This window comes from Canis lupus, chromosome 26, assembly GCF_048164855.1.
Source record: "Canis lupus baileyi chromosome 26, mCanLup2.hap1, whole genome shotgun sequence".
Taxonomy (NCBI): Eukaryota; Metazoa; Chordata; class Mammalia; order Carnivora; family Canidae; genus Canis; species Canis lupus.
Genome location: NC_132863.1, coordinates 24,672,261 through 24,685,644, shown reverse-complemented (window position 1 = coordinate 24,685,644; position 13,384 = coordinate 24,672,261). Strand labels below are relative to the sequence as shown.

The 13,384-nt window shown below is 42.6% G+C and overlaps 1 protein-coding gene across 11 annotated transcripts in view; it reads left to right on the top strand.

The window, feature by feature from the left end:
- The first annotated feature begins 913 nt into the window (after positions 1-913).
- The window catches only part of CDK5RAP1 (CDK5RAP1 mitochondrial tRNA methylthiotransferase), a 40,144-nt gene continuing 27,673 nt past the window's right edge, over positions 914-13,384 (top strand). For 4 of the 11 annotated variants that reach the window (XM_072800599.1, XM_072800593.1, XM_072800595.1 and 1 more), the window contains exons 1-7: positions 930-1,047; positions 2,456-2,719; positions 4,170-4,485; positions 7,148-7,251; positions 7,929-7,963; positions 8,938-9,038; positions 11,001-11,211. In XM_072800599.1, coding sequence (XP_072656700.1) covers positions 4,194-4,485; positions 7,148-7,251; positions 7,929-7,963; positions 8,938-9,038; positions 11,001-11,211 — 743 coding nt within the window. In that variant the 5' untranslated portion in view covers positions 930-1,047; positions 2,456-2,719; positions 4,170-4,193. Of the gene's footprint in view, positions 1,048-2,455; positions 2,720-4,169; positions 4,486-7,147; positions 7,252-7,928; positions 7,964-8,937; positions 9,046-11,000; positions 11,212-13,384 lie in introns of all 11 variants that reach the window. The other 7 variants (XM_072800596.1, XM_072800591.1, XM_072800597.1 and 4 more) reach the window with 6 other exon arrangements.

Genomic DNA, 13,384 nt, shown 5'->3' with positions numbered 1-13,384 from the left:
TAAATTAGTCATTAGATACCTAAGGGGAGGTGCCCCCTATGCATCTGGACTCTGAGTCCAGGCTGGAACGGTGAATGGGACGTCTTCAACCTACAGCGCACCGCTGTCCGGTGGAAAGAGGACGTGAGCCACGTATGCAATTTAAAACTTCCCAGTAGTGGGGGTCCCTGGGTGGCTCAGCGGCCTCGCGCCTGCCTCTGGGCCAAGGCGCTATCCTGGAGACCTGGGATCGAGTCCCACATCAGGATCCCTGTATACAGCCTGTGTCTCTGCCTATCATAAATAAGTAAATCTTTAAAATTTCCCAGTAGCCACATCAAAAAAAAAAAAAAAAGAAACAAGTGAAACTAATTTATTTTTATTTTTTTAAATAAAGATTTTATTTATTTATTCATGAGAGACACAGAGAGAGGCAGAGGGAGAAGCAGGCTCCATGCAGGGATCCTGATGTGGGACTCGATCCCGGGTCTCCAGGATCACGCCCTGGGCTGAAGGGGGCGCTAAACCGCCGAGCCACCCGGGCCGCCCAAAGTTTTACCGTTTTTAAAAAAATGATTTTATCTTATTTTTTAAGTATAATCTCTACTACATCCAACGGGGGACTCGAACTCACAACCTAAAATCAAGAGCATGTGCTCCCTTGACTGAGCCAGCTGGGTGCCGCGAAACTAATTTATAGTTATTTAACCCAGTATATCCCACATATTGTTTCAACACGTAAGCAATATGAAAACGATTGATTATTTTGCACTCTTCCTGCGACATCCGGTGTGTATTTTACAACTCGGAACACACTACTCCTCACTCACACCGTTCCGAGCACTCGGAAGCCACGACGAGGGTCGACCGCTCACTCGGCTCAGCGTGGCAGCGGTATCATAAAACCGGGCCCGGGACCCACCCGGACCGCACAGGGAGAAGCACTTCCGCTTCCGCCGGAGCGCCCGGGACGGAAGTCGCCCGTGTGCGCGTTTAGCCGCGGAAGGCTGAGGCGGCATCCCGCGGGCCTAGGGGAGCTTCTGTCGCCGGGCGCTCGGCTTGCGGGAGGTGAGCCGGGCGGTCGGCGGAGGTGGCCGGTTCTTGGGGCCAGAGGGCGGCGGAGCCCCGCACAGGGGAGGATGGCGGGGGCGCTGGAGTCAGACTGTCGGGGTTCGCGCCCCAGCCCCGCTGCCTATTTCCCTGTGACCTTGGGCACGTCGCCTCCTTGTCCTTCAGCCTCAGCCTTGTCACCCGTGAGGTGGGGACGATAGAACCTGCTCTGCATTGTTGCCGTGAGGCTCGCACACGGGAATCCGTGGGAAGCGCGGAGCACCGCGCCTGCAGCATTGTAGTCACCCCAGCGGAATGTGTGGGAGGTTTTATCGTTAGGTTTACTTCTGTTGAGATGAAGCTGCTGTGTCGTCGTTATTTGAGCCCCCGCCCCTCTCCACCTCGTGGCTCCCCACACTGTGCTTTGCAAACATTGCATTTGTATCATCACATTTGATCTTACTATTCTCCGCATCTTACTCCTGGAGCAGTGGGAGCTCGGTCCCCAGGTGCCCAGGGTTACCTGGCTCCGCAGCAGCTGGGGCCCACTGTGAGTCCGGAGGCCGTGTATCTCCCAGGAAAGGGAGTGCCGGCTGCACAGGTGCGGTTACTGAAGATGTACTGTGTGCCACGTTGGATTTTTAACATCTTTAATTCTCACGATACCTCCGGGGCCTGGGGGATAAACTGCCTTTATCTCTTTGCACGTGTGGAATTGGCAGATCAGAGATAGGAATTTGACTTGCCCAAGGTCACACAGCGAGTAAGGGGGCAGAAAAGAGTGACTTGGAAGCTCACACTGAAGTCTGTTATCCTCTGATACTTGAATGTAGGTTAGCACTGCGCCTGCCCAAAGGGCTGGCGGCGTGCGTATCCAGCAGGTGGCCGAGTTAGAGAGGTAAGACTCCATCTGCTCATTTTACCCGTACAGCACCTGCCATGAGCCAGTTCCTGCATGGGAGACGCTGAGATGTAGAAATGAAAGATTGTTCCCTGTTTTTAGGGACCTCCCAGTCTGTAAGGGATAGCCGAAGTGTAAGTCGTCATTGACAGCAAAGTGTGAGGAGTCGTGAGATAGACATTGGGAGGCTTTGGGAACCTCGTGGAGGACCCCAACCTGGACTTTGAGAGTGGTGGTCAGGACAGGCTTTTGGGAGGAGGCAGAGGCCTTAAAAGCACAGGAGTTGGCTGAGTCAGAGAGAAGATAGGCTGGCCAGAGAGTACAGCGTATATAACAGCCTAGAAGCTAGTGAAGATCAGTACAAAAATGCTGTGACTGGAGTGAGGCAGTCAGGCTGGAGATCCCGAGGTCCCTGAAGGATGTGTGGTGGGAATTCTGTCTCCATCCCTTGTACTTTGGGTCACTTGAGTTCCTTCCTGGGAGGCAACCACTGTTTGTTTGTTTCTCTTTTTTCTTTTTTTTTAGGATTTTATTTATTTATTTGAGAGAGAGAGGAGACACAGGCAGAAGGAGAAGCAGGCTCCACGTAGGGAGCCCGACGTGGGACTCGATCCCCAGTCTCCAGGATCACACCCTGGGCTGAAGGCAGCGCTAAACCGCTGAACCACCTGTCCCGCAACCACTGTTTCTTATGCATTGTAGAGATAACTATGTTCATTTACAAGTGTGTACCTTAGTATTCCTGTACTCTCTCCTCCCCCACTGCAAATTAAAGTAGAGCACACTAAGGTACTATTGAGCACCTTGCTTCCTTGTTTTCGTCATGTATAGGTACAGCCTTACTTTCTAACAGTTGGATTTGATCCTATTGCATGGATGTGCTATGACTTCTTTACTCCCCTTTTGATGACATTTAGATATTTTCCGTACCTTTGCTGCTGCATTGAGTATCCATATACATGGGTCATTTTGCACATGTGAGACTGTATCTGTAGGATAAATATTTAGAAATGGCACTGCTTGCTCCAAGGGTTTGTGTGTTTGTAACTTTGGTGGCAAGTGGCAAATTGCCCTCTATAAAGAGCATGCTTGTTTTCCATCCTCCTAGCTATGTGTGATAGGGCCTCGGTAGAAAGTTTAAAGGCGAGTAATTCGAGATCTTGAAGGGTAGGAGTCACTGATCAGACATACGGTACCCCATGTTAGATACTTTCCATTTGAAGGAACTCAAAGGAAGATGCCCTCAGATAGTAAGTGGTTTTCATAGTACTGGGAGGCAATGTAGCAAGGTGGCTAGGAGCATGGGCTTTGTAGTCATATAGACCTTCATTTGAGTCCTGGCTCTGTTGCTTTGGTGGGAGCTTAGGTAAGTTCCTCAGCCCTCTGCATCTATTTCCTCATCTCTGAATGGGGATAATAATAGTGTCTAGGGATCCCTGGGTGGCGCAGCGGTTTGGCGCCTGCCTTTGGCCCTGGGCGCGATCCTGGAGACCTGGGATCGAATCCCACGTCGGGCTCCCGGTGCATGGAGCCTGCTTCTCCCTCTGCCTGTGTGTCTCTGCCTCTCTCTCTCTCTCTCTGTGACTATCATAAATAAATAAATAAAATTAAAAAAAAAATAATAGTGTCTATTGTCTATTTTGCTGAGGATTGCTGTGAAGATTTAATGAATTGTTACAGGAAAGCCCTTGAAACTGTTCCTGGCACAAGAGCTTCTTTTTTTTTTTTTTTTAAAGATTTTATTTATTTATTTATTAGAGACACAGAGAGAGAGAGAGTGAGGCAGAAACACAGGCAGAGGGAGAAGCAGGCTCCATGCAGGGAGCCCGACATGGGACTCGATCCTGGGTCTCCAGGATCACACCCCAGGCTGAAGGCCGGCGCCAAACCACTGAGCCACCAGGGCTGCCCACAAGATGCTTCTTTTTTTTTTTTTTTTTTTTCTAAAAGCATTTTTTTATTTACAGTACAAGATGCTTCTTATATTGTTGCACTGTCTCATCTGATCTCTACCACTCCTTTGTTTTGAAAACTACCTAGATTTGTATCTTACCTAGCATTTCTTAGTGTGATCTTGGGCAAGTTGCCCCAGTTTTTTTAAACTTGCAAAATAAGGATAATATTAAGTGTATCTTGTGTTTTTGTGTATTAAATAATACTAGTACACTGGAAGCTTTTAAAGCATTACCCTGTATATAGTGTTCAATAAATGTTGGTGATACCTGTTATTCTTTTGCAGACTTTGGGCTGCTGATTTAGTGCCATGCATCCTTTACAGTGTGTCCTGCAAGCACAGAAGTGGGGGCCCTTGGCTTCTGTGTCCTGGCTGCTGCTCAGGACCTGCAGGGCACTTAGTAATCTCCCTAGCACTGCATGTCCCAGTCCAGAGAAGCAGCAGGAAGATGGAGTTCGGAAGGATTTCAGCTCCAGGCTGGCCACTGGGCCAACTTTTCAGCATTTTTTAAGAAGTGCTTCAGCTCCTCAAGAGAAGCCAGACATGGAGGACCCACCCCCCTATGTCACAGTGGAAGAACTTTTAGGGAGGCAGAGAAAAGGTTGGTTTTATTTTTCTTCTCTCTTTGGACTTCCTGCTCTGCTCCTTTCCAGCATCGACGGCCTGATTCTTAATTATTTTTTTATTTATTTGGAGGATTAATAGTCTGGGAATAGCTGCTAGTTATGGAATTGTCAGAGACTTCATAAAGTAACATTAATATAAAGAAACTTGGGGTGCCTGGTTGGTTCAATCAGTTAAGTATCTTTTTTTTTTTTTTTTTTTTTTAAGATTTTATTTATTTATTCATGACAGCCAGAGAGAGAGAGGCAGAGACACAGGCAGAGGGAGAAGCAGGCTCCATGCAGGGAGCCTGATGTGGGACTCGATCCCAGGTCTCCAGGATCACACCCCATGCTGAAGGCGGCACTAAACCACTGAGCCACCAGGGCTGCCCCAATCAGTTAAGTATCTGACTGAACCAACTGAACCCCCTGTAGTGCTCTGTGCTCAGCAGGGTCTGCTTGTCCCTCTCCCTGTGCCCCTCTGCCTAGCATGTGCGTACTTGGTGCACTCTGTCTCCTCTCTCTTTCAAATAAATAAAATCTTTTTTTTTTTTAAGATTTTATTTATTTGACAGAGAGAGAGGGCACAAGTAGGCAGAGCAAGAAGGAGAGGGAGAGGGAGAAGCAGGTCCTTTGCTGAGCAGATAGCCTGATGGGCTTGATCCCGGGACCCTGGGATCATGACCTGAGCTGAAGGCAGATGCTTAACCAACTGAGCCACCCAGATGCCCCTAAATAAATAAAATCTTAAAAAAAAATAAACTCATACTTTTGGTCCATGTGACTGGTGGTGGGGGTAGAAGTTCTGGGGAGTTCTCTCTTTAGTTACCTTTGGAAACCCTATAATCTCTGTTCTGATATTTATTTATTTATGATATTATTTATTTATTCATGAGAGACACAGTGAGAGAGAGACATAGGCAGAGGGAGAAGCAGACTCCTTGTGTAGAGCCTGGGCAGGACTTGATCCTAGGATCATGCTCTGAGCCAAAGGCAGATGCTCAAACCACTGAGCCACCCAGGCATCCCTCTGTTGTGATTTTTAGATGTTTTTAGGTCTTAAGTCATAAGACAGTTTTCACAATTCGTGCTGTAGGAATTCCCTCTTTATGCCGAACCTGATTTTCTTCTTTTTTAAAATTTATTTATTAGAGAGAGAGGGAGTGTGTGTATGCATGCTCATGTGAGTAGGTGGAGGGGCAGAGTGAAAATCTTTAATAAGACTCCCCACTGACCGTGGAGCCCCATGCAGGGCTCTCTCCCGTGACCCTGAGATCATGACCTGAGCCCAAATCAAGAATCAGGTTGCTTAACCAACTGAGCCACCCAGGCACCACTTTAAAATTTAAAAAAAATTTTTAAAAAGATTTTATGTATTTATTTAACAGAGAGAGAGAGAGAAAGAATGCATAAGTAGGGGGAATAGCAGGCAGAGCGGGGAGGGAGAAGCAGACTCCCCACTGAGCTCCATCCTGGGACTCTGGGACCATGACCTGAGCCAAAGGCAGATGCTTAACTGACTGAGTCACCCAGGTGCCCCCGTAATTAAATTTTTAAAAATTGGTACAAAATATTACATTGAGCTGTACTATGATGTACCTGTCCCCTAAAGTTGGACATTAAATTGTTTTAAAAATTTTTATAAGTGATGCTATGTCTGTTCATATATACACCCATGCATATGAATATAAATGTGTGTGTATATCTATCTATATATGTATCTATCTATCTATCTATCTATCTATCTATCTATCTCCTATTAATTTTTTTTTCCAGGATAACTATCTAGGAGTTGAATTAGTAAATCAAGTATGGGGATGCCTGGGTGGCTCAGTGGTTGAACGTCTGCCTTCAGCTCAAGGCGTGATCCCTGGAGTCCTGGGATCAAGTCCCACATGGGGGTCCCTGCATGGAGCTTGTTTCTTCTTCCTCTGCCTGTCTCTCTCTCTCTCCTTCTCTCTCTCTCTCTTTCTCTTGTGAATAAATAAATAAAATCTTGAAAAAAAAAAAAGGAATATGTACATCTTGTGACTCCTGCTAGGTATTTTGTAGTCCTTTATATATATATAAATATATATATTTGTTGTTCCCCTCAGTTCTCTGACATAAATATTGGTGTTTTCTTTTTTTAAGACAAGAAAGTGAGCCAAGGAAGGTTTAAAAAAAACTCCCAATGTTTCTTTCTTTCTTTTAAAAATTTCTTTTTTTCTCTTGGTTTTCTTTTTTTTTTTTTTTAATTCTTTATTTATTTATTTATTTATTTATTTATTTATTTATTTATTTATTTATTTATTTATTTATGATAGTCACAGAGGGAGAAAGAGAGAGAGAGAGAGAGTCAGAGACACAGGCAGAGGGAGAAGCAGGCTCCATGTACCTGGAGCCCGATGTGGGATTCGATCCTGGGTCTCCAGGATCGCGCCCTGGGCCAAAGGCAGGCACCAAACCGCTGCGCCACCCAGGGATCCCATAGTATTTCTTTTGTTCTGAAAGTCATTGATTCAGGGTACAACTTAATGGTGTCTTAGAATTGAGGCAACAGGAGATTTAGTGGATAACCAGTTCTCTCAGATGTTTCTGGGGCATTTGGGAAGGAGACCTTTTGAGACATGTGGTCCCGTTTAGTCTGCCTACTGCGGAATCCCTCTCTTATTGCAGTCTATCTGGAGACCTATGGCTGCCAGATGAATGTGAATGACACAGAGATAGCCTGGTCTGTCTTACAGAAGAGTGGCTACCTGCGGACCAGGAACCTCCAAGAGGTACATGCATTTTCTCCTTCCATTGTTTTCTGGGCCTGGGTGAGACTTTTATTGTGCCAGTTTTTATTTTTTAAAAAGATTTTATTTGTTTATTCATGAGAGATATAGAGAGACAGAGATAAGGCAGAGGGAGAAGCAGGCTCCTCACAGGGAGCCCCGTGTGGGACTCAATCCCGGAACTCTGGGATCATGCCCTGAGCTGAAGGCAGATGCCCAACCACTGAGCCACCCAGGTGCCCTTGTGCCACTTTTTAGATACGGCTTCAGAAATAGGGTATGGCCTGGTGAGAGTGAGTTCCCTTGAGTAAAGTGTGTAGCATAGAACTAAGGTATATTTTTGTTTCAGTTATTTTTGAAACTTCTATGGTGGTGCTCACTTTTAGGCAAGGAACTAAGTTAAAAATGGGCTGTGAGGTGGAGGAGAATGGGGAATTAGTGTTTAATGGGTACAGAGTTTTAGTTGGGAGTTCCCCAGTGGTTCTGGAGCTTGGTAGTGGTGGTGGTGATGGTGAATGTAGTTAATGTTACTGAACTATATACCTAAAAATGGTTCAAATGGTAAATTTTATGGTATGTATGTTTTACCACAGTAATTAAAAAAGGACAATGAGTAGTGATTCTATAAGGAGATTGCAAAGATCATAATTTTCCTTTTTTTCCCCTTGTTTTCCACTTAGGCTGATGTGATCCTCCTTGTCACATGTTCCATCAGGTAGGAGTTTGTTCTTTACTTAGAGAGTGAATATATTTTATGCCAGAGTTAACAGTGCCAGGCTGTGGAGATGAGTCAGTGGACTTGCAATTTTACTGCAGTGGAGATAGCATTGATAGAACTGGGTTAGCATTTGCTGAGAATGTACTGTGTACTAGGTCTTGTGCTGAGCATTGTACGTGCATTAATTCTCACAACAACCCTATGAAGTAAGTGCTGTTATCAAACCTGTTTTATAGATGAGGGAACTGAGAATATGCAGAGGCATCCAACTTTTCCTAAGGTTTCTCTTGCAGGTAATGGCACGTGTTTATGATACAATTCATATCATAAGGGTTAGGGTGCAGTCAGTGCAGAGATGGTGGCATTCCTCAGAAGTGAACATACTGTTTCTTACTTTGTTTTTGTGTACAAGGTATTAGTGTTAATGTTTCCTTAGTATTACTATATATAATCCAACATTTTTGTTTGGAGTGTTTCTGCTATAAGATACTGAACTACATGGCTTTGGGAGATTCAGAAATGAATCCTTCCATGGAGCTTGGCTTTAAGGAGCTTAGTCTGATACGGGAACTAAGGCAGAGACACAGCATAGGTCTAATGTCTGGCAGAAAGCACTATGTAAAAAATCAAAGAGAAGTTGCTATAACTATAGGAAAAAATATAGTTAAAGTGATAGGGCATTTGAAGAGTAGGCAAAACTCTGTGAGGTTTTGTGAAGTAGATTGTTTCTGAATTTGACTAAAAGGCTTGTCAGGTTTGGAGATATTCAGGAAGGGTGTCATTGTGGGAATGGTAAATTACAGCAAGTGATGCTTCTTCAGTTGGCTCCCTGCCTATCTTCCTTAACCTAAAAGATAGATTTTCATTTAAAAAGTTGAAGTTTGTTTTAATTTTGTTTCCATTGTCCTACTCTTTTAGCTTGTGCTATAGTTTATTTTCAGGTTCAGTTCTGCCTCTTTTGATTTTTGTAGGGAGAAGGCAGAGCAGACCATCTGGAATCGTTTACAACAGCTTAAAGCCCTGAAGACCAAACGGCTCCGCTCCCGAGTACCTCTGAGGATTGGGATTCTAGGTATCCGGTAATTTACAGATTTTGTGTTTTGATACTTGGGAAACCCTTAGAGGCTGGATTCCTAGTGTTTGAAGAACTATTATACACCTCATGTAATTCTTGTGTTTGATGTCAGAGGCTGTAGGGTTAAATGAGGTAAAGCTCATAAAAGGGCTTTTCATAGTTCCTTGAAGTAATAGGTACTCAGAAAGTGGCCTATCCTTCCTAGAGTCTGATGTGGCTTATGGCAGTGTAGAGTTCTGGATAGGAGAGAGTTTGGAATATGAAAGAGCAGCATGAATTTATAGCAGAGGCACCTTTCATCTTGACTCCTGATATATGCCCAAGCGAAGATCTAGATCTGCACTGACCAGTACGGTAGCCACTAGCCACGTGTGGTTATTTAACTTTAACTAAAATTAGGGACCCGTGGCTGGCTCAGTTGGTGGAGCATGTAACTCTTGATCTCAGGATTGTGAGTTGCTGTCCCATGTTGGGTATACAGATTATTTAAAAAAAAAAAAAAAATCTTTGAGGACCTGGGTAGCTTAGTGGCTTAAGCATCTGCCTTCCGCTCATGTCCTGATCCTCAGTTCCTGGGATCCAGCCCTGCTTCAGTCTCCCTGCTCAGCGGGGAGCCTGCTTGTCCCTCTCCCTCTCCCTGCAGCTCTTCCTGCTCTTGCGTGCTCTCTCTCTCTCTCTCTCTCTCAAATAAAATCTAAAAAAAAACTTAAAAAAAAATTTAAGTAAAATAAAGTAATATTAAAAATTCACTTTTTCACTCTCACTAGCCACATATTGACTGCTCACTAGCCACACTTAATTAGTGGTTAACAGTTTGGACAGCACAGATAAAGAACATTTCTATCATCTTAGAAAGTTCTGTAGTACAGCTCTGATGTGGATAATTGGGAAGCATATTTTAAAAATGAATAATCTGTACCCTCTTGGTCTCAGAATTTAGTTAATGTGTTTAACTTTAAAACCGACTGCCCATTGTGGAATAATTAAATTAATTTCTTTTGATGATGGGTCAAAACATAGTTGGAGCATATCCTATTATACAGATTAATGTACTAAGTGATGTAGAAGATTAGAAGGATTTGCTGAAATGTTTCATTTCAGTTCCTTCATTATAGAAGTCCCTGGTTATATCTTTGTTAGGAATTTCAGAAATCTCCTAGATACTTTGTTTTTTATTATGGTAAAATATATGTAAGATAAAATTCATCATTTGAACTGTTTTTTTCTTTTAAAGGTTTTATTCATTTATTTGACAGAGAGATAGAGCCAGAGAGCACAAATAGGGGAAATGGAGAGGGAGAAGCAGGTTTTTTGCTGAGCAGAGAGCCCAATGTGGGTTTTGGTCTCAGGACTTGGAGATCATGACCTAAGCCGAAATTAGACGCTTAACTGACCAAGCCACTCAGGTGCCCCTAGACTTTGAAATTCTATAGCCCTACAAATAAACAGTGGGTTTTTTAGGATAAAATAGCAGCATACATAGTTAATTCATTTCTTAAAGGTTTTACTGAGCATTATGGGCAAAAAAAGGGATAAAAGATATAAGTGCAGTTGTATGTAAGTTTTATTTTTAAAAATAAGTTCCTGAAAAAAATATTTTTTTATTTGGAGTACCAAGTAAATTTCAGTTGAAAAACGAGATGGTTCAAAAAAAAAAAAAAAAGAAGAGATGGTTCATGTTTAGAAATGTTTTTTGGGGATGGTTTAATTTTTTCTGGGTATTTAATTGAGTTTCTTTAGTTGCTTGCTTCCTGTGGTTTTCTTGTATAGGAAGATGCAAGTTCTAGTGCTATGAAGTATTGGGCAAATCTGAGGAGTGATGATGCTAATGCTAAACTCTGTGAAGTTTCTGTGCCTTTGTCTCTGATCATAGTTGGAGATATGTGTACTGAGAAGTAGCCATGAGAATAGATGAATTTGGGAACAGGTGCTCTTTTTTTTTTTTTTTTTCCTTTCCAGGCTGCATGGCTGAGAGATTGAAGGAGGAGATTCTCAACAGGGAGAAAATGGTGGATATTTTGGCAGGTCCAGATGCCTATCGGGACCTTCCTCGACTGCTGGCTGTTGCTGAGTCAGGCCAACAAGCTGCCAATGTGCTGCTCTCTCTGGATGAGACTTATGCTGATGTCATGCCAGTCCAGACAAGCCCTAGTGCTACTTCTGCTTTCGTGTGAGAACACCACCCAAGAGGCCGGGAGTGAACACCTCCTTTTTCTCTTTTATTTATTTATTTATTTTAGAGAGAGAGAGAAAAGAGAGTGCATACACATGAGCTGGGGTTGGGGGTGGGAATAGGGAGGGGCAGAGAGAGAGTCTCAAGCATACTCCTCACAGATTGCAGAGCCCGATCTCAGAACCGTAAGATCATGACCTGACCTAAAACCAAGAGTTGGATGTCCAACCGACTGTGCCACCCATGTGCTCCTCCTTTTTCATTTTTTTAAAGATTTTATTTATTTATTCATGAGAGAGACAGAGAGAGAGAAAGAGAGAGAGAGAGAGAGGCAGAGACACAGGCAGAGGGAGAAGCAGGCTTCATGCAGGGAGCCCTATGTGGGACTTGATCCAGGAACTCCAACATCACACCCTGGGCCAAAGGCAGGTGCTAAACCGCTGAGCCACCCAAGGATCCTCTCCTTTCTCACTTTTAAAATAATGTTAAGGGTGCCAGTTGGTTAAGTGTCTGAGTTATTTATTTATTTATTTATTTATTTATTCATTCATTCATTCATTCATTCATTCATTCATTCATGAGAGACACAGAGAGAGGCAGAGACATAGGGAGAGGGAGAAGCAGGCTCCCTGTAGGGAGCCTGATATGGGACTTGATCCCAGGACCCCAGGATCACACCCTGAGCCCAAAGCAGACACTCAACCACTGAGTCACCCAGGTATCCTGTGTCTGAGTCTTGATCTCAGGGTCATGAGTTTAACCCTGTGTTTGGCTCTCTGCTGGGTGTGGAGTCTATTTACAAAAAAAAAGCGCTAATTTTGCTGTGTTAAAACAATTAATACATGCATATAGTACAAAACATAAAAAACTAAAAAATGATGAAGTCAGATTCCCTCACCTGTCATACCAGTCTCTCAGAGATAGCCTTGTTAGTAATTTTTTGTATTGTTCTTTTAGAAGTATTCTTTGCATATCCATTCATAAACATGATATGGGGTCTTTCTTACCCTTCTTTGTATACTCTTAATTTTTTACTTAAAAAATATCGTCAGCTTTCCTATTCCTTTTTTTTCTTCCTGAACTTTAGCTGGAAAAAAAGTAGTAAATTCTAGTGACAAGAGTTCATATTTGTTGAAGAATATGTGGAGAAGATAGAAAAAACATGAAGAAAGTCAGAATCATCTATTCCAAACACCTAATGATGAACAGTTATCATTTTGTAATATTATTTCTGTATATGCTTTATATCTACATTTATTTGTAAAAATTGGCTCTTGATTTACTTGGAATTTTTAATTTTAATTTTTAAATTATTTTTTTAAAAGATTTATTTATTCATTAGAGGGGGTTGGGGAGCACAGTGGGGAGGAGTGGATGAAGAGAGGAGAGGGAATCCTAAGCGGAGTCTGATGGGCTTGATCCCAGGGCTGTGAGATCCCAGGACCGGAGCTGAAACCAAGAGTCTAATGCTTAACAGACTATGCTACCCAGGCATCCCAATTTACTTGGTTTTATAACCTTATTATAAATGGTGAACATTTCTCATGGCATTAAATTTTCTATAACAGAGTTTGGCAAATTGGCAAAAAAAATTACAGCCTGTTTTTTGTAAATATAGTTCTGTTGAAATATAGCCATGCTCATTTGTTTATATGTTACCCATGGCTGCTTTTGCTACTATAATAGCAATTGAGTAGGGACAGGGACTGTATGGTCTGCAAAGCCCAAGATATTTACTGATTGTTTTTTAATTTTAATTTAATTTAATTTAATTTTAATTAATTAATTAATTTTCTGTTTGTTTATAGAAAGTTTGCCAACCTCTGTCATTTTAATGGCATTGTTGGAATGCTTAATGAAAATAATAACTAACATTTATCTAACAGTTCTTCAGTGAACATCTTTGATACATATTCATAATTATTTCCTTAACATAATTTGAGGCTTTCAAATACAGGATGCAAATGGAAGAAAGAGAGTGATTTAATTTATATACCATAATAATTGGATTAGGAATGAGTGAGAAATATGGAACCCTCTGTCTTTTTTTTTTTTTTTTTTTAAGATTTTATTTATTTATTCATGAGAGACACAGAGAGTGAGACAGAGACATAGGCAGAGGGAGAAGCAGGGTCCTTGCAGGGAACCTGTTGTGAGACTCCATTCCTGG